This window comes from Filicampus tigris, chromosome 10 (assembly GCF_054856515.1).
Source record: "Filicampus tigris isolate MCC_2025a chromosome 10, RoL_Ftig_1.0, whole genome shotgun sequence".
Taxonomy (NCBI): Eukaryota; Metazoa; Chordata; class Actinopteri; order Syngnathiformes; family Syngnathidae; genus Filicampus; species Filicampus tigris.
Genome location: NC_141226.1, coordinates 9,840,131 through 9,868,042, shown reverse-complemented (window position 1 = coordinate 9,868,042; position 27,912 = coordinate 9,840,131). Strand labels below are relative to the sequence as shown.

At 39.4% G+C, this 27,912-nt stretch overlaps 1 protein-coding gene and 1 long non-coding RNA gene across 3 annotated transcripts; one reads left to right on the top strand and one right to left on the bottom strand.

Moving 5' to 3' along the window:
- Positions 1-102: 102 nt before the first annotated feature.
- Positions 103-27,867, top strand: LOC147140755 (polyamine-transporting ATPase 13A3-like). Its single transcript, XM_086043756.1, is given in 33 exon segments — positions 103-181; positions 2,562-2,631; positions 2,694-2,867; positions 4,296-4,475; positions 4,947-5,017; positions 5,734-5,817; positions 5,909-5,978; positions 6,071-6,205; positions 7,049-7,121; positions 7,288-7,419; positions 9,002-9,169; positions 9,277-9,434; positions 11,222-11,410; positions 12,102-12,163; positions 12,605-12,755; positions 14,239-14,316; positions 14,411-14,561; positions 15,831-15,951; positions 17,824-17,948; positions 18,029-18,186; positions 18,629-18,751; positions 18,834-18,913; positions 19,002-19,044; positions 20,101-20,210; positions 20,284-20,380; positions 20,957-21,029; positions 21,155-21,326; positions 22,022-22,203; positions 23,708-23,730; positions 23,732-23,797; positions 25,487-25,567; positions 25,744-25,833; positions 27,633-27,867. Coding segments are annotated over 32 exon segments (3,654 nt in total). The 5' UTR covers positions 103-181; positions 2,562-2,580; the 3' UTR covers positions 27,816-27,867.
- Positions 8,234-10,042, bottom strand: LOC147140756 (uncharacterized). 2 transcript variants are annotated; one of them, XR_015088457.1, is made up of 3 exons: positions 8,717-10,042; positions 8,521-8,639; positions 8,234-8,444 (listed from the first exon to the last, which is right to left on the bottom strand). It is a non-coding gene; the product is annotated as an uncharacterized LOC147140756 (long non-coding RNA). The 2 variants fall into 2 exon arrangements; XR_015088458.1 differs by having other exon boundaries at positions 8,521-8,614.
- Positions 27,868-27,912: the final 45 nt, after the last annotated feature.

Below are 27,912 nucleotides of genomic sequence, written 5' to 3'. Positions count from 1 at the left end.
TAAAACATTATTCAAACGTCCTTGGAGACATTTTATTTTGAAATGGTCTCTTCCTGCCGTCATCTGCAAAACAAAGTGAGGTGAGTTCAGTTGGTTCACAAAGTGCAGCCGTGCATGATTTACACGCCCTCGTTTTGATATAAATTGTACAACACCAAGAGGAGAGAGGGGACAACTCACGGTGAGTTATTGGCAGCTTCTATACTTTAATTTGAAATTGAGACATTTTGCCTCAACTTAATTTTTTTTCAAGTTAATGCTTTTATCATTAATGCTAATGTTAATGCTTCCCTTGAGTGGAATCAAGAGTTTTTTTCAATAAAATATTCAGTTTTGATTCTTCAAAAAGTTGTATCCTGAAAATGGGTAATGATGATGGCATAGCCTACTGTAAATGTTGCAGTTTTGCAACTGTATTACTACTTTACTTTATTGCTTCATTTTTTTCCTTCTTGCTGAGCACAAAAAAAGCAATGTGGTAATGCTGCACGATGTTGGCAAAGCATGCAATATCGTTGAATATAGCTATCGATATTAATGCTATATTTAACATGTACCTAAAGAAAGGACCTTTTTGTTATCTAATGAAAGAAAAACTATTTTTTTCCATGCAGTGAAATAAGCAAGCTCAAAGTATTCTTAGCTAATTAATTGTACATTAGATAATGTTCAACTATTGGATGGCAATGCACATTTAAGTTTGTGTCTGACTGGTCGAATTCTGATAAAATCATATAATTCCATAAGACAGATATTGCATGTCTTTGCGATATGCATATTGCGTGGGCCAATATCGCGATATTATTTTTCAATATATTGTGCAACCCTACAATGTGGACATCAATTTTCTTGTAATTTTATTGCTGACTATATATAGTATAGTATGCGGTGGTGTCCATGGCTCTGTGACAAATTTTTATTTAAAAATATTCAATGATGCAGATCAAATAAAAGCGCTTTTTCTGAATTAATACAGCCTGGTTAAACCAGTTCAGTGTTTTAATAGTAATTAACATTATTTATCAGTAGGTAATTTGTGTCACATTGCGTGTAAATCAGTCATTGCGAGTCCTTCAGGGAAATAAAGCTATGCAAAATTGAAGTATTGCACATTCTTTTGCGATAAAATGACTGTTGATGAATGTGGCAAAAGTACTCACACTGTATTTAGCAGAGCTGGGCATACCGCCTATGATGGACGAACATTTTGTAGGCGATAAACGATAGATGGGAAATTTATAAAAAATAGTCGGACTAAGTAGAGTCGGAAGCCCATTTTTTCCCCGTCTATGTAATTGCCCCCCCCTACCCCATGTGGTATCAATGCAAAGTTAAGATTCTCTGCTTTTAGATTCCAATGGAATTACATTGCTAGCACAAACGGTTCATGAGTTACGGTGATATGAAAAACATATCATCTTTGTCACTTTCCACTATGACGCACGGCTTCCCCCACCCCCGCACATGTCAGCTACCGTAATGTAAAGCTCCACTTCTCTGCTTTCAGAATCCGTTGGAATTATGTTGCTAGTTTATAAATTTCATGAGTTAGAATTTTTAATCTGTTGGACCTTTTTGTTTCCGGATTAATTGATATTCATGAGTTAGGGTGATTTGGTGGTAGTTTGTCCAATTGATTTATTTATTGATTCATTTTTAATTTGTTGAAGTTGGTAGTGGGAAGTCACGGAATTCCGTTTAAAATGATAGTTGGACCGGCCTATACAGCGATTAGTTTGGTCCGGCCATACAAAATGGCGGATAAACAGATGGCGGAAGGGTACCCTGGTTCTAGGCGGAAGGCAATAAACGGACCATGAATTTTTGGAAAAATGCCCAGCTCTGGTATTTAGATACATTAGTTCTGTAAAAAGAAGGAAAGACAAGTAAATGTAGACATTGATTCAACTCCTGTAGTATTATGTATAAATCAATCTACTCTATCAAAACAACATCTTTCTGTAGCTTTCTTAACACTGCGAACTGGCTAACAAAAAACATACATGAAAAATACACCTTACTTGTATGTGTATTTTCAGATTAGATGGATAATTTTTGAACAACAGAATCTGGTGGTTTTTAGGATGGCGCAAGACAACAGATTCGACATGGATTATTCTTGGCGTGAAAAACATCAACCAATTCTCTAAAATAAAGCCATGTATGAGGAATATCTTGCTTCTTCGAATCTGATGCTGTCTTTCGATTAGCGTTCCACATTACAAGTCCCTAGCATTTTAATCAAATATCTAACCTATGGTTGATTTTACTCTGTCTTTTCTATACGTTACTTTGTTACTTCATCATCTGTCGAAGTTGAAAACTGAATTATAAAGTACAGATCTGTTTTGCAAATGTAAAAAGTTTTCAGAAAAATAAATAGTCAAGTAGAGTACAGATATCGGAATAATGACCTTAAGTAATATTTGTTCTTCATTAGCGCGACTTTCTTTCACTAGCATGTTTTCAGAGCCTGCTTAAATGAAGCACACCTGCTGTAACTTTGTTCTTAAGGATTGACACCAGACCTGAGGCTTTACACTCTCCTGCTTTCCTTGTAGTGGTTGTTCTTTTGTCAGCATGAAGACCCAAGAAGTGAAGCTTATCAATAAAGGCCAAGAGGATGAGATGGTAATCATCCCTTCACATTTGTTATTTATCGTTATTTGTTATAATGGACCTTGACCTTGCAGGAGATATGGGGGTACCGGCCTTGCCTTTGGAAAATGATCCTGGTGGGTGTGGGGACAGTTTTCTCCGGTGGACTCCTCCTCCTGCTGCTCTACAGGGTGCCCGAGTGGGGGGTCAAAGCCACCTGCATGCTAACTACACTGAGGGAAGCACAAACACTACTGCTCAGGTCCACGGTATGTTTGTTTTGTGTTTGCTGATCCTTTCCAAAATATAACTATTTCAAGGGTTCTTTACATCCACCACCGCTCTACCGGGTTTTATGGAAGTCAATAAAATCTTTGGTGTGATACTGCTAACTATATCTGTCCTGAAACAGACTGTTTTACAATGTCAAAATGACTGCTGTGAAAAGGGTCATTTAAACTTTTGCACAGTGCTACACATTCACATTATCACCTATTCACGTTTTTATTTTATGGTGTGGGACCGGGTGTCACATCCTCAGTTTTTGTAGTCTTTCTGAAATTCCGTAAGATGCCACACAAGATGTCACCCAAAGTCCTTTCAAGATAGGAACGCAGTACAGCTGGTCCAAGAAACTAAAATACAGGACTGATCCCTGCCTCAAATAATCTCATAAAGCTCATCTTTTGTAGCTCCGAAATCACAATGCTCTGCAAGATTGTAAAACTCTATGACAAACACCTCCACGCTTTCCACTTGGAGTTGTGAGTGTCTATGGAAACAGGCACGTTCACGTATTGTATTCCGCTTAGGCACAAAATGTTCATCCGTTTTTAAAAAATTCCTCATAATAGCCTTCAGCATCATCTGGAAATGTAAAGGTGCTAAAAAGCGAAAGTGGGAAAAACCCTGTCTCAAGGTCGGCCAAGCTGATGGCTGGAACGTCAAACGATTCAGGACACTGAAACTTAGCTATCAAGTTGATTCAGTCTTGACAGCTGGGTGAAAGAGCGACTTCTTACGCCATGTCGTGAGTGGACAGATTCATGTAAGTTCAACAACTATTATATTTAACAGATTAGCTAGGCAACTACAGCAGAGTTGGCAGAACATTCAGGCTAGCCTGCAAGCTCCTCCATGGTAATAAGCAGTCTGGATGAGTTTGACATCTCACACGTACGATTCTTTGTAAATGTGATTTAAAATGAATGAATGTACCCTCGGGCTAAAATGATCCAAAACAGTCACCATCCATTCCCTTCGAGAATATTTGCGGGCTCTATAACTTTAATTTTTTAAGGATAACGTCAAGAGATGATTTTGAAATACAATACAATACACTACAATTTTATTTATACAGCTCATTTAACAACCGCTACATCTGTAACAAAGCACTTTACATACAACAACAAAATAGCCATAATACAACAAGTGAAGCCACAGGGTCCAAAATGTTCAGGCAGGATGAATGGAACCAAGTGATGTTACACAGCCAGGTCAGTAGTATGTGTACCCTGCTTCTCACCCAAAGTGCTAGGTTGGGCTCCAATACCCCTGCGGCCCTAGTGGGCATAATCAGTACAGAACGGCCTGGATGAAAGTGATGCTGAGTTCACCATAAATGCTTTATGAGAATAGACATACAGTAGCTAGGATGAAATGCATTTCTGTCACGTCTGTTTTCGTTGCTTTCACAGGATGATTTCAGGCAATGGTTTCGTGCCCAAGTAAAAGTGATGTTGGCTCCAGGGAAGACGCCCTTTGATATTGTGGATAGTCAGCCCAAAGATCAGCTGGATGGAGACGACCACAAAAGCCTCCATAGTGCTCAAAATAAGGAGTGGTTCAAGAAATTCGCAAATAGAGTGCCCGCTAAGGTACTTCAGTTTGAGAATGGTGATAATTCCTTTTTGGGGATCACCAAAGAATTATTATATCTCATGTTTAATTATTTTTTCCTCAACAAGGAGATTATTTTTTCATCAGCATGTAATCATTTTGTTTATATATAATGTCATTCAACCTACATTTTCATGTTGGATGTGTAGGAGGTTCTCAAAATGTTGGTGATAATCCACAAATTGTGAAAATAATGTCAACCAAATTTCATCCAGATTAGCTCCAGATTGCACATTTGGCAACAAAATTATTTAACATGAAATATTCAACATGTTAAAATGCTTACTGTATATCTGTCCATTTCATCAGGGTGCAATTCATTGTATTTATGCCAGATCCCATCACAGTTTGTTCTACATTTGTTTTTATGTTGATATTTGTTAAGTATCTGAAACTAACGTCTTTCCTATGGCCCATTTGTTTCCCTTTCCTCCTCCCTTCATACGAAGATCCATTATTTCACCCACCATAGCATCAAGTATTACTGGAATGAAGGGACGGAGAACTTTGAATCATTTAAGTAAGTAGGAGTTGGACAAAAATTATTTTGCTGTTTCTGATTTCAGCAATGTGGACCATACTCTTCCGTTTGTGCATAAATTCATTTTTAAGTGCCTCGATTTGCGCACTTTTCATTTATGCATATTCTCCCATTCAGACGTTTGATAACACAAACGCGCCTAAGGTTTGAAAAAATGCATACACACCAAATATTGTTATTCATTAATATCGGAGACTGTCTGCAAATCATAGAATATTCACCCTAAAAAAAGTTGGGCCCTGAAATGGACCGACCATTCCGGAATCTCCCAAAATTCCCGATGGCCATCACACCCATGCCTTGTGCTATATCAGGGGGTTGGCAGCCGGGGCTTTTAGCTTTGCGGTCAGTGATCTCTGCTTCCAAGATGGTGCCATGGTGGTGGCATTGGTTGGAATACTGAGTTGGTGGACGGCGAAGGAATGCCACCATTACACGTGGTATATATTGTAACTGCATCCAAAATTTAAGAGCGATATTTTGTTTCCTTTCCGGGGCACTTGTCTCGCCCCCGAAGCGTGAAAAATGCTTAAGGAGAATATGCGCAAGGCCACATTTAGCAGGAAACACAAAAATATCACAGTTGCTCCACCCAGAACGCGTATCTGGAATGACTGTGCGTAAATGGCAGACTTAAGTAGAATATGTGTAGCCACGTAAGAATATGGCCCATTATGTGCAAGATTTTTTTTTAGGGGTTTGGAAGACATCAAGGTGAAGTGTGCAGCAATTCACACTGACCACAGCTCTGGACTTACTAAAACACTCCAAAACTACAGGTAATTGCATATTTTTATTTATTTATTTATTTATTATCATGACAGCTCAAATACTGTCACAGCATTCACTGGAAATGTTTGTTGCCAACAGAGCTTTGTTTTTTGGTGAGAATGAGATTGATGTAAAAATTCCGCCTTTACCAAAACTCTTTGTTAAAGAGGTAAAAACAAAACCATTGACACAGTATATAGTGCTTTCTTTGGCTTTATGTTAACTTATAATGATTTTGTTTTGTTTCTTTTCTCCATCAAGGTCTTGAATCCCTTTTACATCCTACAGTTCTGCGGTGTTATTCTGTGGCTTTTTCAGGACATGTATCAATATTCTGTGGTTGTCTTTCTAATGGCATTTATTTTAATAGCCATCTCATTGTACACCATTCGAAAGGTGAGTCAAGTTGCGCACATTGTAAACATTTCCGTAATAGCTGTAGTTTCTGACACTAGCATCAGTTTTGCTTCATCAGGATGTGTTTCTGCAAAGTATGCATGGCTGCAAAGGTGTTCAACTCAAGGCGCGGGGGCCAGATGCTGGCCGCCGCATCACTTTATGTTGTCACCTAAAGCAAATAAAGTGTCTAATTCAAGTGGATTTGTTCTCTTGATTTTGACGGAAAGGCTGCCCAAAAATTGCATTATTATTTTAAATCGCCCTCGCCCCAACTGATCAAGTCCCATCTTTTCATGAATTGAACAATAGTTGTATTACTTAAATATTGGCAAGTCACAATTTTCCATGACTTTTGCTTTTAAGTTCAGTTTGTTGTTAAAAATTGAATTATGGGAGAAAAAAATAGAGACCACTATAAAATGACATCACTTTCTCTGGCCCAGTGCTGTTTGTGGTCTCCTGATTTTTCCAGAGCTCTATGTACAGTATGTACTTTATGTGTGTGTGCATTGTATGTATGCATTGTATTGCAGCGTGAACCGGTCATAAAATAAAGTGTCATCAATTAAATAAAAGTTCGAGTGTAGAATGCCCGCATTCTACTTCTGGTCTCACAAGTGAAAGCGCTTTCAATGTCATTGCTTAACGGTACTGATGTGAGTGTAAATATAGGAGTGGCACCCAATCTTCTTTTCTTTTTCAATATTGTCAATGTTTAAAAAAAATCTTGCTATAATGGGAAACATTTTAATTTTAAATCTAGAAAAGTATTTTCAGAATGAAATGTCCTTTTTTTTGTCCCAGTTCTGATGCCACTATTAACTTTGTGCCTCATTCCAGCATTATGTGAAACTCCACAACATGGTGGTAGCACACTGTATGGTTCGTGTTTCAGTGTGCAGAAGAAATGAAGGCAAGTTTGCTTACATTGTGCAATGTATATATGTATATTACTTTCCATCAATAATTGCTTGCATTGCTGGTGTGGATGATTATCAGTGCTGGTGTGTTGGTCTGGAATCCAGACTCTGGATGATTATCAGTAATTCTCAGTATCCTCTTTTCAAACTTGATCGCAGGTGTCGAACAGGCCATATCGACTGAGCTCGTACCTGGGGATGTCATCACTATTCCAGCCAATGGGATAATCATGCCCTGTGATGCCGTGCTCATCTGTGGCACCTGCATTGTTGATGAGAGCATGGTCACAGGTTGTCACCTCACCTACAAACACACAGTACAGTAAACCCCCCACCATTGCAGATTGATGGTTTGCGTTCCCGCTATTTGGGTGATTTTTTTTCAGTTAATAATGCTGTTTTGGCCGAACTATTGTCTATTGGGGTGTAATTCCACTAGCGAACACTAGATGGCGGCACAAAAATTACTTTGAGGTGGCGTAAAGTTGAAATAAGAAGAACAGAAACCTGTTGGAACAGCCCAGTTTTTCTTGTTTTTTTTGTTTATTTTTGTAGTTTTTAAATGACATCGTTGGACATGATTATTGATCCAGATGATAAATTTGTTGGTTTGGAAAAAATGAGTAGTTTACTGTAAACACAGAGGGATTGGTACACTGTTACACTGTCTGTACAATTGGTTTGTGTTATCTATTGCTCTTACATACTCTTATTAAATTACATGTGTTTGTATCATTTTAAAGTGTGTTTAAAGCAGAAAACCCAAACAGATTTTTTTGAATATGTTCCCAGCAGGCCCACTAGTTGAAACACAGCATTCTGATTAATTTTGCGTTTGTGGAACATAAATTAAGCAGCAAAATGCACTCGTTTTTAGCCACCTCTAGGGGCGGCCATTTTGTCTTCTGTCGACTGACAATAACATCACAACTGCTCACAACGACCAATCACGGCTGACCTGTTTCCTGAATCTGAGCCGTGATTGGTCATTGTGAGCAGTTGTGATGTTATTGTCAGTCGACAGAAGACAAAATGGCCGCCCCCGGAGATGAAACGAGTGGATTAACACTTATTCCACAAATGCAATATTTATCAGAATGCCCTGTTTTAAGTTGTGGCCTCGCATAGAACATATTCTTGAATATTGACTTCCCCTGGGATTACTATACATAAGTGCTCCTCAGACTGGGGCCGTCCACAAAATAATTTAATCCATCCAGCCATTATCCAATCCGCTTATCCTCAAGTCGGGGGCGTGCTGGAGCCTGTCCCAGCTTTCTTTAGGCGGGGGACACACCGAATTGGTAGCCAGCCGACTGTAGGGCACACAGAGACAACCATTCACACTCCCAATCACACCTAGCAGCAATTTAGAGTGTCCTTTCAACCTACCACACATGTTTTGGGAATGTGTGAGGAAACCAGAGTACCCGGAACCTCGCTTCTTTGTCATCTCCTCCCTCCTTGGAATTTCTGGTGGGAGGATCTAGCATGTAAACAAGAGTGAGGATCTAGAAATGTGAAATTAGTGGAATGGGGTTAGACTATAAACAATGCAGTCCGCTCAAAGCAACACGGGTATATTTACCCAGTGCATGTTTCCATCACTTGTCAGTGAAACGGGAGTTCGTCAGTGACAGATTGAGAAGGTCTTGCGCTAGTGACCCGTTATGATGTACCTGGTGACTGAAGAAACTTTTGTTGGTGCATAGTCTGCCAGTTCTTTTGAGTTTCACATCATTTGTCATTCACCAGCAAAACAGACGACGGACGTTCGTCAATGACTGTCCATCAGTACTGATGGAATGCCCACTTCTGCTGTTTGTCCCTGTCTTTTTTTTTTTTTTCATTGAGTGTCTGTTTGAATTCCCAGGGGAGAGTATGCCTGTTACAAAGAACAGTGTACCAAGTTCAGGCAACGATGCAGAGAGGATCTACAATGTAAAAGAACACAAACACCACACACTCTTCTGCGGCTCACATGTGATTCAAAGTAGCCATTTTGCTGGCGAGCTGGTGAAGGTGGTCGTGGTGAAAACAGGTGAGGATTCGGCTTAATTCTTAATGTGGTAAAATACATTAATCAGCTGTTTTGCCTTAAGGTGGTGTTGAAAAAAGTTCATTATCATACCTTACATGATCCAACAGGCTTTAATACAGAAAAGGGTCAGCTTGTGCGCTCCATCCTCTACCCTAAACCCACCGTCTTCAAACTGCACCGTGAGGCCACACAGTTCCTGATGTGTATGGTGGGGGTGGCAGTGATTGGTGTTACCTACGCCATCACTATGAATGTCATAAATGAGGTACCAATTCATATGCTGTTGACCAGCTAATCATCACCTTCCTAAAATAGTAGCCTTGGTGTCACGTGGGGATCGGGATTTGGACCCATACGCAGACATGACAAGGAAGTTGAAGAGTAAAAAGTCTTATCAACAAAAATACAAAGTAACAACAGAGATCAGGACTGGAAGATAGTTTGCATCCTCTCTCAAAAAAGGTTCGAGACATGTCACTGAGTAACTCTAACTTTTAAACTGTAAGACTTCAGGCCTCTAGGACCGTAGCAACTACAAAGCAACTGATACATTATGTAACAACCAGTGCCCAGAATCTAAAATACCAAAATAAACAAGGTAAAACAAAAAAACACCACCAAATAATCTTAAGTATAAAACGAGAAGAATTAAAGTAACCAAGCAAACACTAGGAAACCAGGTGTACCTGGATCAAGACAGCAAACAAACAGCAGTTAGACGCGACAAAGACAATGAACCAACAAAGTGGGGATGGGGATTTGGACCCATACACAGACATGACACGGAAGTTCAAGAGTAAAAAGTCTTCATCAACAAAAATGCAAAGTAACAATAGAGATCCGGACTGGAGGAGAGTTTGCATCCTCACTCAAAAAAAGGTTTGATATACTGACAACGTATCACTGAGTAACTCAAACTTTTAAACTGTAAAAAAGACTTCAGGCCTATGAGACATCATAAAGGACAAAACATAAAAGGACCATAGCAACTGCATAGCAACTGATACATCACATAGCAACCAGTCATAACACTAAGTCATTTTTTTTCAGGTTTTTCAGAAGACACAAAAAATGGAACCAAATACTTATTACATTTATTAATGATTTAATTTCAGGGGTAGAACTGAAGGATTCTGTTTAACTAAGGATGTCGCTGATTTTAGCAGGGGTTGCCAGAATCCTGAGGTGATGGTTAAGGCAAAAAAAAAAAAAAATCATTTATCATTTATGTCAAAATATGACTTAGACTATTATTTTAAGAGGGTGAAGTAATGCTATATAGTTTGCAGTGGCAACTAGTTTACATTCTTGTACATTTAGGTTCAACTCTAAATTGCTCACGTGTGAATTACAGAGATTAGTTTAGAATCAATATTTATCTAACATGACAAAAACATAAAAACTTAAAACTGAAATACATCGTAGTCAACAGAGATGCTTATTTATTGATAAAAATCTATTCTCTTGGTTCCTCAGCGCTTGATCGCTGTGCTGGGCATTTAGAGATACAGCTATGTGTTGCTGCTCTGCTGAAATTGCCGAATAAATCCTTTTCCAGGTTGAAACACGGCAGCTATGTATGGTGTTGACTGACGTATCCTCGCAATGTCCAGTTTTATCTTGAAAAGTGCCTTTAAAAATGCTCAGTCATCTGCTCGTAATTATGAATCCCACTTGAGTAGCTCTGATGAACCAATCAGATGTCACTCTGAGCCTTCGCACCTTCCACGACTAGAAGCTGGGCCGCTAAGACACACAGTAGAAAATGAAGATGATAGACTGTTGGATATAGGGTAAATTCATATAATCTCAAGAAGGCCTTGCAGGCCCTGGCTTCATGCCACAGTAAACACCCAGAAAAAAACAATCGATTAAGAATTTGAGATATAGTGGGGCTACCAAGGGTAAACCACAATATAACGGGATTTTACTGTAACACAGGTTTTAATGCACTTTACAATCACAGATGTATCGGTCAGAAAAAGGCCACCAACAGAATGTGATGCAACATGCAGTATGTAGTTTTGATGATCGCGTTCCCACTCCTTCCAGGTTCCCATTCAGGTCATCATCTTTGACGCTTTGAACGTTGTCTTCGTTGCTGTGCCGGTGTTCTTACCGATGACATTGACTGTTGGTCTTATGCATGCACAACGGCGCATGAAGCAATTGGGCATCTTTTGTATAAGTCCACAAAGAATCAACATCTCTGGTCAGCTGAACCTGGTCTGCTTTGACAAGGTAGGTGGGTAACAAAGTGAGTGTAATCCGCCAACCATGCATTTATCAAGAGTCCTGCCATATTTGTGGCATAAGAGTTTTTTTCCCCCTAAAAATGGTTAATCTTATTCATTTATTTTTTTTAAATGATTTTAATTTGTAAGAAATTGGTTAATAGATTAATTTCCTTTACCCACTGCACTTGTTTTTCATGGCGTTCACCTTAAGGCAGTGCACAAAACAACGCAGAGATGATGGTAATTCGTGGCTACCATGTAGGTATTTGGCATCGGTTGCTAAGCCACCAAACAGATTGTAGGCTGGTGCAATTTCTGGCTAGTTTCAGGATAAGGTAGCCCTGGCTTTGTTCACTGTGAGGAGGAGACATGAGTGCATCTGTTATATTTTATTTGAATGTTTTTATTGTTTAAAATGCTTACAACCAACCTGCTAAATTTAATATATCTGTGTCTTCTTTATCATTTCACAGTATGATATTTGTCTTGTGTTCTGGTGTTTTGGAACTTTTTTGTCGCCTCTATATAATAGTTCATGAGCTCTTCTGTAAATGGCACAGCATTATACCATCACTTCAATGTTTGCCCCCGAACCCTGAAAAGTTGTTTTTCTTGGTGCTTTATTTTTTTCTTAGTACTTAATAAACAGGCACCAATATCATTTGCAAAATTAACCATCTTCATTTTTACTTTAGACCGGCACACTCACTGAGGACAGTTTGGACCTGTGGGGTGTTCAGAGATCAGGAGATGGCATGTAAGAGTGCACCTTTTCAATTCCTTGCAGGATTAACTAAACAAATCACTAAAAGTCTGTATGGTTGTGATAATATTAGGTGCAAAAATCCATGCTCATATTTTCCGTGTTCTTTAAGCTTTGATAGTCCCACTCATGTTTCTCCAAATGTCTTTAATTTTTATTTAATGCAACCTCACATAACTAATATGGTGAGTTCAAGCATAATCCCTGATAATAAAATTGTAAGAATGACCAGAGACAATTCTAAGAAATGTCTTTATCCTTGTACTTAGAAACAAAAAAATGAACACTGATTTTTGTTCAGTGGAGTTATCACCCGTTTATTGTTGTATTCTTGTTTCAAAAGGAAATTTGAGGGATGCTTAATTTTGGGGGGGGTTCTTAGTACTTGTATCTACATACTTGATGTACATGACCTTTGATTCACTTCCCACACAGTCTTTCAGCCCCAAACACTGAGGAAGTCAGAGGGAGTCTGGTGAAGACTTCTTTTGTTGCCTGCATGGCTACCTGCCACTCATTGACCACCATAGATGGTAAACTCTGTGGAGACCCGTTGGACATCAAGGTGTTCAGCGCGACAGGCTCGGTAGGAAAGAGTGATTGTTTCAACGCAGCAGACAGTACTTAGACAGACAGGCTCAGGCTGCACAATGTTGGGGGAATAAAAATAACATCCTATTTTTTTTTTTTTTTAACCAGGCAATATATATTACAGTATGAAAAAAAACAGGAATGCAAAAACATATACATGTGAAAACTACATTTCTATTCTTCCCTCACTTTATAACAGCTTCAGTAGAAAAAAAAACTGCAGTCTTGCTGGGTTGGTGACTGAAGTCTACCTGTATTTAAATGTAGCTTACTTTAGTATTGAACAGGTTAATAGTCCTGCCTGGCTCAAGTTAAAATAATTTCATGTCATGCCCAATTACACAGCAATAGAAATCGCCACTAGCACATTCGTAAGATTATTTATTTTTCTTCAATCTGCATATGTTTTAACAAAATATGCATTCTATATTCATGCACATTAGTTATTGCGACACATGTCGTGTACAACTTAAATGTGTCCCTTCAAAATAGCTGTAGCCCAACTCCTCACCCCCAAGTAAATCTGGTGCAAGGCTCTTGTGGCTTTCTAAAAAGCGATATATTACAGTATATATATAAACGTACGTTTTTTTTCCGTGTCTTCATTAAGAGTTACACAAGGAGAGAAATATGCAGGATGGGAACTCCGGGACGATGCCCAGCTCTGATAAGGCCTAGATACACCAATCCAACATCGGAGGTCGGGAAGCGTCGTGGCGTCTGATTGCGTCGTCTGATTGGTGTAGTGACCACCGTCATAGCTTCGGACCCCGTCAGGAAGCGTCTGGTGGGCGTTTCAGCATGTTGAATCGGCGTCGTGAGTCGTGACATTTGGTCACTCTGATTGGCTGTTAGTTAGCCAATCAGTGCACGGAGCACGAATGGGTTTCGAAGTTTCAGAAAACACGTGAGCCCTGAGCAACAGTGTTATCATTTTCAGTTGAAAGACGTGACAAAATGGCCGCCCCCCAGTGATGACTAACAACAGGTGGATTAACTCTTATTCCACAAACGCCATATTTATCAGGATGCCTTGTTTCAACTAGTGGGCTTGCATGGAGCATATTCTTAAAAAATAATATGTTTGGGTTGACTTCACTTTAATAAAGTATTTGCATAAGAAAATCAATCCTCTTATTCATGTTGAGGGTATTAAAATTCAAGAAAATAATGGGACAGAAAAATCAAGGTATTTTTTTACAATAAATAAAATATGCGATTAACTACGGGTTAACTATGAAAAAATTCGATTAACTACGATTAAAAATGTTAATCGCTTGACAGCACTAATATATATATATATTTGTATCCTTCTATGACTGTTTGTTTCTAACAAGCCTTGCCAGACTCAGAAGTAGTAGTACTGTACTCGCATCTTTCCAAACCATTGAGACTCCTGCAAAGCTGGGAATGTCTTTTCTGTGACAAGAGGTACCCTGTACAAGAGTAGGCTTACTTTTTTTTCATGTTTTGTATAGATCCTCGAGGAGGCAAGGGAAAACCAACGTGGACTATACAATGTCAAAATTTCCTCTGTTGTACGATTTCCTGAACAGGTAATCCTTCCACTGATTAGATTATTATCACTTTATCCGACAAGGCTTTTGTAGAAAAGCACAATTTATGAAGTCTTTGACCTATGACTTTTAGAACTGTGAGTTTGGAATTGTGCGCCAGTTCCTCTTCTCCTCGGCATTGCAGAGGATGAGTGTGGTAGTCCAGCAGCTTGGACAAAAACACTTGGACATCTACCTGAAAGGAGCACCAGAAACTGTGTTTAACCTCTGCAAACCACACACAGGTCAGACACATTAAGGCAGTATGGGCCATATTCTCACGTGTGTAAGAGATAACAGTTTTTCCTGAGTGTGCAGAATGCACATTCTCCCATCCAATTAAGTCTTGTCATTTCTGCACCTTCATGCCAGGTACAAACTTTGGTTGGATCACTCATAAAATGTGGGCAGTCCCTGTCAAATTCGGTCTCACGTGCATTCTCCTGTTGATTTACTTTTCTTCTTATCCACTTCAGAAGCTCAAGCACCAAGATAAGATTAAACATCCTATTTTGGATGCATATTAGTTTGGATGCAGTTACAATATGTCAAATGTACTAATTTAAAACTAAACTAAAGTTATTAAATGTCCTTCTTTCTTTCTTTCTTTTTGGGTGGGGATCAGAGAAACTGCACTAAGTTGGTTTTGGCATAACCATGAAGCAGCAATTATGTATCGGAACATCTGTACCAAATATGGACCAGCGGTCCCAGAATTAAGATGGCAGACACCTCCAAAAGTGGTTGAGAACAACCAGCTATTTGTTGCTCCGTAGCTCTCATAGCTCCACTATTCCTGTGACACTTTCAGATCCAGACTGACAATCTGGTGATAGCGGACCAATCTGACAAAGTGACGGTGGTTAAACATCAGAAAACAGCAGCCATGCTAGATGTAGCAATACCGAAATAAAGCAACATCATGAAAAAGCTGGAGAAATAATAAGGACTGAAGGAAGAACTAGCGAAAATGTGAAAGTTAAAGGCAACAGTGGTGCCACTAGTGGTGCCACTAGTGATCAGGACACTGGGGGTGGTAACTCCCAAGCTGGGTGGATGGCTCCAGCAGATACCAGGAACAACATCCGACATCTCCGTGCAGAAGAGTGCACTACTGGGGTAAGATTCTGTGCAGAACCCTCAAACTCCCAGGCCCCTGCTAGCAGACCCGAGCTTGAAGGACATACCGTACACATGGGCCAAGAAAAAAAAAATGCTGTTTGCATTTTATGGTCTGGGATCTGTGTTGTAGCTGATCTGTCAAAGCACTCTGTAAACACGTTTTTTTAAAGGTGCTGTACAGTTCGTTATGAATTAAAATGTATTATTTCCGTGTTCATTCCCATTTTATGTGTCGTGGGCATATCAGAAGTCTGGATAGGGGAATACACAGCCCAAGCCCATGCATGTGAAAAAATAACTTGTGTGTGATGGCCCTTTGCCAACAAAACCATCAATAGGCTGAGCTCGTCAATGTCAAACTGGCCCGCTTTTGCTTCTTTTTGTCTCCACAGTCCCACAGAATTTCACAGAGACTCTGGAGACTTACACGCGGCACGGATTCAGAGTTATTGCTCTGGCACATCACCAACTGCAGTCTGAACTGTCCTGGTCCAAAGTCCAGAGCCTCAGCAGGTATCCTTGCTTTATAAAAGAGTTGCTAGACAATACAAGAAATGCCCCAGTCTGTTTTCTTAACTGCTAGTCTACATGCCGTAAGGAGATGCCAGAATGCTGTGCTGCACACATTACACAGCAGTAAAACTGAACACATTAAATGGAGACTGTTCCCTTTTAAACATGTGCATATATTCTTATCTTTTGTCACATGGTCACTAAAATCAAACACTAAACACTTTGCTAAACTCAACACACTTCAACAATAGATTACCATCATTTACAAGGCTGCCAATGGCTGCGTTAACCTTGCATTCAGTATGTCGATATTTATATCAGTGTTACCCATAAAGGTGGAAATTCCATAGAGCTGGACATTCCGTCCCGGGGGCGGAAACGTCTGTCCCTCCACAGGTCATGACCAATCGATCAGATTCATAGCTGCCAATCGTAACAAAATAACTCCGGACTTCTAAATAGGACCAAAACCAATGAAGGACTGTTCCAAAAAGACCAACCCAGTTTTCCAGCCTATCCAACAGGATGTTGTGATCTACAGTATCAAATGCAGCACTGACTGCGGTACAGCAGAACCAGAACTGATACTTGACCAGAAGCAGTGTTCAGCTTAATGTCATTTAACACTTTGACCAGTTTGACCACTTTGAAAGTCGTACTTAACCACCTTAGCGACTTTCTGACCTTGAATATAAAAGAAAGGTTAGAAACAGGTCTATAGATGATCATTATAGAGCAGCGAGAGTCATTTTGTTAAGGAGTGGCTTAATGGCAGCTATCTTTAGTGACTTTGGAAAAATGCCTGATGCCAGTGAGCTATTAACTATTTGTAGGAGATCACTTTCTACTGAGGTTAAAACATTTTTCAAGTCCGATCGTATCACGTCCAGAGTGCATGTTGTTGATTTCAAATGCTGAACTGTTTTTTCTAATATTTTTAAATCAGCAATATTAAATTGTGACATAACATTCAAGTTCTTTTTAAATTTTAGACACAGGTTAGTTTTCCTGTTTGTCCGCGTAGTGTTCATTTTTTGCCTAACAGTTTTTATTTTCTCGCTAAAGACGTTTCTATAGAGAGCTGCGCTGTGCCAGTCAAAATTAAATATGAGTAAAATGGCCAATGGGCTTTTATTCACTATTGACACAGCATCAGGAAGAACTGTGGGATCAGTATCTTGCTTAAAGCAACACTGTGCTATATGTCAGTTTTTGTTGATTATGGCGGCGCCATGTGGACAAAAGCTGTAGTGTTTTGACAAACGTCAACCTCATTTCCCGTGCGCGCCAGCACGTAGTGTCGTGAAATCCTGAAGCTAAATTACATTTCTATTTTACAGTGGCTGTGTGAAAGATGAATGGAGATGAGGTGATTAATCTAATTTTGTTCAAACAATACTTTTGTTTCTTTGTTTGTATTGGGGCTTCTGCCATGACACCAGCAATAGCGCGTAGACGTTCGAATCGACTTCCGTCCTTATAGCGATAGGAGGAAGTGAGTATGCCGTAAAGAAATTCAGGACATTTGTATTATTTTTTGTCTGCCAGGGTTGATCCCATCCGCCTCAAAGTTGCTTAATGCCAGTAAAAACGATACAGACCCCCCCCCAGAGCCGATGGGACACACTGTTGTTAGTGTGTCAAGCGTTTATGCATCTCAATTGTGCGAATAGGTACATACAGTTTGTACAATTTGTACACCGTAATCCCTATAATGATCACTCTAACAACACATCACTTCACAATTTGTCAAAAGCTTTTGATACAGTTGATCATAGTATCATGAAACAGAAGCTCTCCAGTTTTACTTTATCTGAGCATACTGTGATCTGCTTTGTGAACTTCTTGTGTGTTTATTCTGGATTTTAACAGAGAGCAGATAGAGACGAACTTGGACTTCCTTGGTTTGATCATCATGCAGAACAAAATCAAAAAACAGACTACTGGTGCGTTGTTTGACTTACGACAAGCCAACATTCGAACTTTGATGGTCACAGGTAAACACTGTTTATGCATTATCAGGTCATGTATGGTATACAATTCACATACTTCACAATTCTTTTTTGTGTGCTATTAGGAGACAACATGTTGACAGCAATATCGGTGGCTCGAGACTGCGGAATGGTTCAAGCCCATGAGAAAGTCATTATTGCAGACGCTGTGCCTCCGAATGATAAAAACGCTGCGAGTATCACATGGCGCTACTCTGAGAACCCCGTTTTGAACAATATTCCGGTAAGTCGGAGAAAGTTAGAAATCTTAAAAGTACAACCAGTGAATGGTCTTGCTCTTTGCATGTACCAAATGAACATTGTTGTTTACTCCTGTCAGCTAAGAACGGGGTATCCATTTCTCTAAGGGCCGACCCTGAAGTCCAATGACTGTGGAAGTTGGCCCGAGTTTGGATTCACCATCCTCAATTTATTTACTAACTTAACTTAAATAAATAACACATATATTGTAGCTAATTATTTTTTTTTTAATGTAAGTAACACTACGACTAAAATAAAACCACACGAATGCAATCACATTGTAATTGGATGGTCGACAGCGTGGAGTTGGAATTTCCACCTCCCAGCTCAAAGGCTTTCCTCTCACCTGTCTCCAAATAAACCACAAGAATTACATTTTTGGCTGAGTCCCATTGTTTTGCTTTTCTATCTTTCTGTTGATTCAGAGTGCTGAGATCAGCTTTGCTGGCGATGGGCTGCGTAGTAAGGAGGACCTGGGCTACCACTTTGCTGTGAGTGGCCAAGCCTTCACTGTCATCACTGAGCACTTTCCACAACTTGTCCAAAAGGTATAACTTAAGTTAACATTTGCCTAATTGTGTGTCGTGCCATGACAATGACTGAATGTTAAACTTTTCTCTCCTCCTGGAGCTCCTCCTGAGAGGCACTGTGTTTGCCCGCATGGCTCCAGACCAGAAGACACAGCTTGTGCAAGCCCTGCAGAGCATCGAGTCAATTTTTTTCAATTTATTCATCTATTATCTTAATTATTTATGTATTTAATATAATAAATATGTCTTTTTTTTTTTAACCATGCAGCTACATTGTCGGAATGTGTGGGGATGGTGCTAATGACTGTGGGGTGAGTAGATAAGTGGAAATGGCATCATGTTATTTTTCTTTTTTGATACTTTTATTCAAATGTATGTTACAAAAAAAATCGGGTTTCTATTTCAGTGGTGAAGTGTATTATAAAAAATGCACTGCCATGACTTTATATATAGTACACGACCGTACTCGCAAAAAGTATGGGATATTGGTGTATTGGGTAAAACTTCTGGATGAACATAAAATGCACTATTAACTTTTCTAAACATTTGATATCCAACTGTTCATTGTTTCAATATTTTTTGCACAACTTGCAGTTCTCAAACAACAACTAATAGGAAAAAATCACAGCAGGTGTTTAATGCATGAACATTTACAAGAAATCTCTCCAGCATATCCTTGGTCGTCCCGAACACCTCACCAGGGAGGTGTCCAGGAGGCATCCTAACCAGATGCCCGAGCCACCTCATCCAGCTCCTCTCAACATGGAGGAGCAGCTGCTGGACTTTGAGTCCCTACAGGATGATCAAGCTTCTCATCCCATCTCTAATGGGATAGCCCGGACACCCGGCGGAGGAAACTCATTTCGTCTGCTTGTATCCGGGATCTTGCTCTTTCTGTCACAACCCACAGCTTGCGACCGTCGGTGTGTGTAGGAATGTAGATGGACCGGTAAATTGAGCTATGCCTCTCAGCTCAGCTTCTTCTTGACCACGACAGACCGATACAGAGTCCGCATCATAGCAGACGTTGCACCGATCAACCAGTCGATCTCCTGCTCCAGCCTAACCTCACTCGTAAACCAGACCTTAAAATACTTGAACTCCTCCACTTATAGCAGGATCTCATCCCCGACCGGTAGAGGGCACTCCACCCTTCATTATGGTCTCAGATTTGGAGGTGCTGATTTTCATCTCAACTGCTTCAGATGCGCCAATTTTTATGCCCGAGCGCACATGCGCCTTCTATGAAAATGGGGCCCTGAAAGTTGCTATTCAGCTTTTTGTTAGAAAACAGCAAGTTGTGCAAAAAAATACTTTTTTGTTTTCCTGGATTAATTGTACTTTCTCTCTCTGGCTCTGTTTTTTAGGCCCTTAAGAAAGCTCATAGTGGGATCGCTCTGTCTGAGCTGGAGGCCTCTGTGGCTTCCCCCTTCACCTCCACCATCCCAAACATCTCCTGCATGCCCAACCTCATCAGGTAGTGCACACAAATGAATTAGGCAGCTGTGTTATTTTATTCAGGTGTTTTTTTTCCCCCCCGCTATCCGCAGGGAGGGCCGTGCTGCTCTTGTCACATCTTTCTGTGTATTCAAATTAGTGGCGCTCATCAGCCTCACCTGGTTCTGCACCATGAATCTGCTCGTCTTGGTAACGATTCTGGCTCATTTCTACATGTTCATTTCTCATGGTGATATGATACATCATATTTTTTTAATCTGCAATTTGATGAACAATACCTCCACCTTTGGCCCATCAAACACTTTGTGATAAACTACAACAGTGGTTCTCAAATTTTTAACACCAAGTACCACCTAAAAATGTGGTAAAGATGCGTTATTCCTTAAAAAGTAAATTTAATATTAATATATGTACATTTTGAACATTGACACTGGGCTCTAGGAAAATTGAAAAAAAAAAACATTTTACAGTACTTACTATATATAATGTTTCAAATAAAAAATATTGCACATAAAATTAAAATTATACCTCAGCCAGAGATTCTTTCACATATGACTTGACGGCGCCCGCATATTATTAGTGGTATCCGTGAACTTGCACTTCAGTGACCTCAGCGTTCAAAATTCCCACAGACATGCTCTAACTCCTTGTCCAAAGTTTTGCTCTTACATTCGTATAGTACAAAATAATATGCTATGTAATATTCTTTAATGCATGCGTAGATGGATTTTGCTGTGTGTCTGATGTGATCCTTGCTGTCTTAAGGGTGCCGGCGACCTTACAAGCTTCCAGTACATTTTGCTTGACTTTGGCATTTGTTTGTTAGTCCCCTTTACAAGTGAGTAAAACTGTACAGTATTCATCCAGTTGAACTGTTTTTTTTTTTTCTATGAATTAACACTGAACTATTGACTATTGAATCAGACATTTTATCAGCCGTTTTTTGTTGTTGTTTCTGCTTAGTGAGCCTGAACCCTGCATGGAATGCGCTGGTGCGCTGCATGCCCCCAACCTCTCTGCTTTCTGGAAGGATACTCTCCTCAATTGTGTCTCAGGCCCTCAACTGCATACTCTTCCAGTGTCTGGCGTTCTTCTTAGTAAGACAGCAGAGTTGGTATCAGACACCTGAGTCAATGTGAGTAACATTTCATACGCTCTAAAACAGGGATGGGTAAATGCTGGAGTGGGACAATATTTCAGCAGTGTTACTGGGGGTGGGGGTTGGTTGGGCGTGGCTACATAAGACCATACACGTCCTAACCAGATGTATGACAAACATGCTAGTTTAAATGTGGACAAAATATGTGCAAAATGGGTAGCCTTTATACATTTCATTTTCAATGTAGGCTATGTTCGAAAGATCCACTATTCTAACCCAATAACAAAGGATTTGAAGAACATAATTGACTACATACTGAGTTGTTTTTTTTTACAGTGCAAATTGGCTCTATTGCGCAAAAATTGCCATTAAAGGGGGGCCCAAAACAGCTGAAAAAGAAACCAACATTAAGTGCCATAACTCATCTTGTACATTTTCACAAAAATCTACTCACCCGAAATGGTAATATTATTGAGCAACTATTTTTCTCCAGCATATCATTCCGCGGGGGGGAGGATGCCTTCTAATGGCCCTAATAGAGGCCAAAATCCCCCCCAAAATAAAATGAATAATAATAATTAAAAAAGAAAAGTCAATTTCTACTTTGCGGGTATTCACTTACTGTGGGGAGGTTTGGAACATATCACCGACGAAAAGTGAGAGAACACTGTATTCAGTTTTGATTAATGAGACTCGAGATGTATTTTGACAAAATCTTTCCTCCCTCATAGTGCCTGCAATGGGTCCATCGTCAGTGACACTTACGGCCTCAATGAAACAGAAGCTGAAGGCAAACATAACTTCAGGAGCTTTGAAGCCACAACCATCTTCTTTGTCACTGCCTTTGAGTTCTTGATTGGAGCCGTCGTCTTATCCAAAGGAAAACCCTTCAGACAACCAATATATAAAAACTGTAAGATACATTTTACCTAGTGAGGGGTGTTGGTGGACTGGTAGAGAATAGAGAGTAGAGACTGTTGTCACTAGAAGAAGCTCCCATTTGTTAAGACCATTTGCTTCGGGAAGAAAGGGTAAATTAGGGGTGTCAAATTAGTGCACTAATTGCGATCAATTAATTAGTCAGAGTTAAAGCGTAAATTTTTTTGAACACAATTTTTTTTATCTAGAACTTTACTGTTTCTGTATGATGATGAGATCCATTTTGATGCATGTGACTTGTGCTTGAGTTGTTGGGAGTGTAAAAAAACAATGGTCAATGTCACACCCTGATGTGGACATTGATTGGCTGTCATTGTGTTTGGCATAACATGATAGGCTCCTATTGTATTGGTGGGAAAGCAAGTTCAGGAGCAGAGTGAAGACGTGAAAATGGAGGAGCATGTTGAGTTTTTGGTCTGATGAATGGTAAATTTTAAAAAATGCCCTAACAGCACTATTGATAAAGGCAGAGCGATATGCCCTCTTTGTAAGAAAGACTTTGCTTACCAAAGAAGCAGTTCAAGCCAACCACATAAATGCAAAGTAACCAGCCGCGACTTAAGACACAGCTAATGATAGCAATGAAGACGCGAATGTAGTGAGCCATTGCAAAGCTCTTTGCCAAACTAAATGCGAGAACAGCCCGTGTATGAGCAAGTCTGTGACCGGCAGGCTGGCGAATGTTCTTGCCAAGTGAAAGCAATGAACTACAGGCCGATCAACATAGTTGAAGACAAGGGATTAATTGAGGTGTTTCAAACAGTGTCCAATGTTCCATCATACACCGTGCAGGACTGCAGTGATGGCTAAAATCAGCAATATGTATGACAGTGAAAAGAAAAGCAAGCTTGATGTTTGGGGACGTCGTCCAAATTTACTACTACCACGGATCACTGGACCTCAACTTGCAACCACAGTTATTTGGGGATGACTGGACACTTTATTGATGGTCTTCAACTCATTTTGCGCTGATCATAGTGAAAACAGAAACCAGAACTTGGCTGGTAAATGCGAAAAACAGTTCCTCAAGGTGGTAAATGACTGGGTAATTGAAAAAAAGATATACACCATGAATACAGATACATTCATACAGACAGTGGGGGGACTTTGGGGCTTTTCTCATCAATTTTTAAGTGAGATTAAAAAATAAATTGATTAGATAAATTAATTACAGATCATAATTAATTTATCTCTCAATTTTTTAATCTATTGACAGCCCTGTATACATATATATATATATATATATATATATATATATATATATGTATATGTATATGTATATGTATGTATTTATATATATATATATGTATATGTGTATATATATATATATATATATATATATATATATATATATATATATATATGTGTGTGTGTGTATATGCGTGTGTGTTTGTATATGCGTGTGTGTTTTCTGTGTTTGTCCTATAATCCTTTCTTCACTGTAATCCTTATTTCTGTGTTTCTGCATTAAATTTCAGGGTCTTTTACGTTGACCTGCTCGTTTTTTTTTTGCTTTTCTAATGTTCATCATGCTGAAGCCAGTTCCTGCTATAGATGACCTATTTGAGGTAAACTTTTCTTTTTTATTTTAATCAGTGTAATGTTCTTGTTTTTAAGGAGAACTCGAGAGGAAAAAGATCATTGCAATAATATGTTCCCGTGACGAAACCCAGAAAACAGTTGAGCCGTGACATTCGCAATGAAAGCCCCTAGTGCACTAGGACGTCAATTTCTATTGTCAGCACAGGGCGGTATAAAACCAAAATGGCAGCCCCTGAGATGGATGAAAATGGATACTTAAATCTTAATTAGTTTAATATTAATTCTTATTCCACCAATGCAGTGTTAATCAGAACTAGGGGTGTTAAAATAGCGTGTTAATTGCAATCAATTAATTACAGTCCCAGTACAGCAATATGTTTTTTAATCGCGTTAATCTAAATTTTAATCTCGATGTAAATGTACGTTAGTTGTCCTTTGGGGGGGGACCTGTGTCTATGTAATGCGCTTTCGATAAGCCAGAAACTCAGCCGTTGAACTCTAATGAAGCACTAAAAACACTAATGAAACGAGCCACTGCAAAGCTCTTCGCCAAACTGAACCCGAGAACACGAGCAAGTCTGCGACCGACAGGCTGACGAATGTTCTTGCAAAGCAAATAGCGATGAACTACAGGCCGATTAATATAGTTGTGGACAAGGGATTAACTGAGTCAAACTGCGTCCAATGACCTGTCACACAAACCACTTTGATTAATAGTGCGTTTGTGCAATATGAGTTAAGCAGCAGCAAAATCCACCCGTTTTTAGCCATTTCTGGGGGGAGCCATTTTGTCATTTTTGTTGACTGAAACTGACATCACAACTACCCAGGGCTCAGGGAACGACCAATAACAGCCCGCCTGTTTTCTAAAGCTGAGCCGTGATTGGTCGTTACCTGAGCTCTGGGTAGTTGTGATGTCATTTTCTGTTGACAGAAGTGACAAAATGGCCGTCCCCAGAGATGGCTAAGAATGAGTGGATTAACTCTTATTCCACAAACGCAATATTTATCAGAATGCCTTGTTTCAACTTGTGGGCTTGCATGGAACATTCTTGAAAGAAATATGTTTGGGTTGATTTCCCGCTTTAAGGTGGCAAATGACTTGGTAATTGAACACAAGATATCCACCCATACATACTCTCATATGCGGACTTTGGAATTTTTCTCAGTAAATTTTAAGTGAGATTAAAAATAGATTAATTAGGTCAATTGTTTATAGATCATAATTAATTAATCTATCATTTTTTCACCTCTTGACAGCACTAATCCATACCTTTCAAGTTGTACACTTTCATTGTAATTTGTACAGGTAGAAGTACTTTTTCAAACATGTACGTCGTGGCGTACATCACTGATTTCCATTCACGTGACAGCAGCCATTCGAAAATAGTGTGTAATTCATAAGATTATATACAGATATGTGAAGGCAAATTAAAATTTTTGTAAGATTCAGTACAGCGCGGGGTTGACAGCTATGCTAATCAGAACACTGTCATTCGCTTAGTTGGGGCACACAGAGCATATTATTGCAAAAAAATTGCCTTAAATTCCCCTGTAAGAGTGCAAATGAACAGACAGAGGAAATTGAATGTTATTTTGGAAGAAGCTCAAGTAGTTGACAAGTTTTGTGTGTGGGTGTGTGGGTGTGTGTGTGTGTGCATGTTGGTCTGTGTGTGTGTATGGTTCCTTTTCTGCCCATTCTGTCCACCATCAAGATTGCATGTTTTCCCTATGACTGGCGCATTTCACTACTCATCATTGCTTTAACATATGCTGTTGTGTCTTTCACACTGGAGGTACGCTCATACTCTCACATTTACCTCTCGATGACTAATCAAACTTTTATTTTCAAATACTGAATCACATTCTGCCTAGAATTGTTTTTCAAATCTTTATTGCTCAGTTGTTGTTCTGCAACTCAATCAAGAGTAGTAGCCTTTGATTCTCAAATTCCCACTACAATGTTTCCCAGAATTTGATCCATGACACATTGTGGAGGATTGTTTCAGCACTTTGGAGAGCAAATCGAACCACCAGTCCCTCCACTGTTAACACAATGCAGGTTGGCAGGATTTTGATTCATTTATATTCATATTACTCTTGCCGCTTTGCTTTGCTCTTTCCTCTTATTTAACAAAGGTGCACTGGGAACATCATGAGGTCCACCTGCAACTTTACACAGCACAAAAGTAATTCTCAGTTTTGATTAGGCATTGACATTTGTTACGCAGTTTGTCACTTTTTGTGGGGCAAGTAAAAATTGCATTAAAAAAATTAGTCATAAAAAAATATATATTTTGAGAATCACAGTAAAATGCCAAAAGCTGAATGCATTGAAGAGCTTTGGTGAAAATTGCCAATACGTTTTTGTACTCAGAATTACAGGTGCCAACAGCTCTGTTATAAAGCAAAATTCCAGTACTGACGGACCGACTGACCGATTGACCAGACTTCTGACGGACGAACTGATGGACTGACTGATGAATTGACCAACTAAATATTACAATTCGGTTCGTCACGAAAAATGACTGAATGACAAATGACGAACAGGTACCCAAGCTTCTGATGGATGACCAAAGATGGGCATTCCGTCCGTTTGGGACACGCCCATTTTGCTAACGTATGGAGGACGATAGGTTTTTTAAAAAGGACCCACTAAGCAAGGACGGAAGTGGGTTTTTGTCTGTTCCTGTAATCGCCCCTAGCGTGTCAAGTACTGACTGACGTGTTGTTTTTGGTTCTTTTAAAAAGTGTTCTCCTCTGTGATACCACACTCACAGGCATAGTCTGTCCTCACAGGCATACTCACAGGCATAGTCTGCCCTCTAGTGGTTCAATACATGTAATACCATGGATTAGGACGCCCATTTCACTGAGAGGAAAAAGGTTGATAGCAATTTTGTTTTGTTAACTAACTGTTAAAATTTAGTGCATACGTTATTCCTTTGCATGCAAAGTATGTCCTTGTCTGGGACATCTCTAGAGCATACAAATCTCTCCAAACCATCATTCAATCATTCATGCTCATGCCAGCAGCACCATACACTTAAAGCTACGACCCGGAAGTGGAATTCTTTCGTTCTTCGCCAAAAATAACATTACGTTGTTTTGCAATGATTATTCTATTGTGAAGTAACACAATAAAAAAATACAATTTATTGCAATCTTAAAGTGACAGTGTAGAATGTTTTTATTTTAAGTTCATTCATATATATATATATATATATATATATATATATATATATATATATACACACACACACACCCACACACACACAGTGTGTGACCCCCCAAAAATTGAATTTTTGAATGCATTCATAGCAGGACACCATCTGCAGGACGTAATCTAAAAAAATGGAAATTCCATCATTGTTTCTTAACTGACATGTTTTTAGGTCGAAATTACTATGAATAAAATATTTTGAATAATTTGTCTTTATTGTATTTCACCAGCACATTTGAAAGGTCCCTAGGAGTCAAAATTATACCAATTCTATAATATACTATACAAATAATTTGCAACTGTTGGAATCCTGATTCCAACTCCCTTTTGAATAACGGACAATTTTAAATTGAGTGCCTTGGGACGGAGAGATGATGTTCTATACAGTATACTGTACATCACTGCTGTAAGGCATGAGGCAGTTCAGCAGTACATCACAGTCGAAGATGAGTTTAAACTGAGAATTATTTTTTGTAATTCATTGAACTGATTCAACTTTCGCATTTGATCTCATCGTCTGGTGTACCTAATATTGTGACCTTACAATGCTTTCTATTCAGATGATTGCAAGTGTCTTTTTTAAGTGCTGTTTGTGAATGTAAGTCTAACTGATGCCATCATGCTCCGCCTGATCTCAGATGGTGAATGACCGTTGGGGCTCGGCGTTCCGCTCCTGGATCTTCTGTCGGCAAAACCGTCCCCCAAAGACTAAATACAAGTGTCTGACTCTAAAACTGCAGAATGAGACTGATTGGCCTCCCGCACCGTCAAGTATCACTTTTGCCAACACTGCTCAGTACCACAGCTCTTTCCCCTTTTGACTCTGACCAGGGCTGGCCAGAGGGGGTGGATGGGTGGGTGGGGGCTTGAGGGGCTTCGAGGGTATTTTTAGGTTAGATAAGACCCCTCATAATTAGC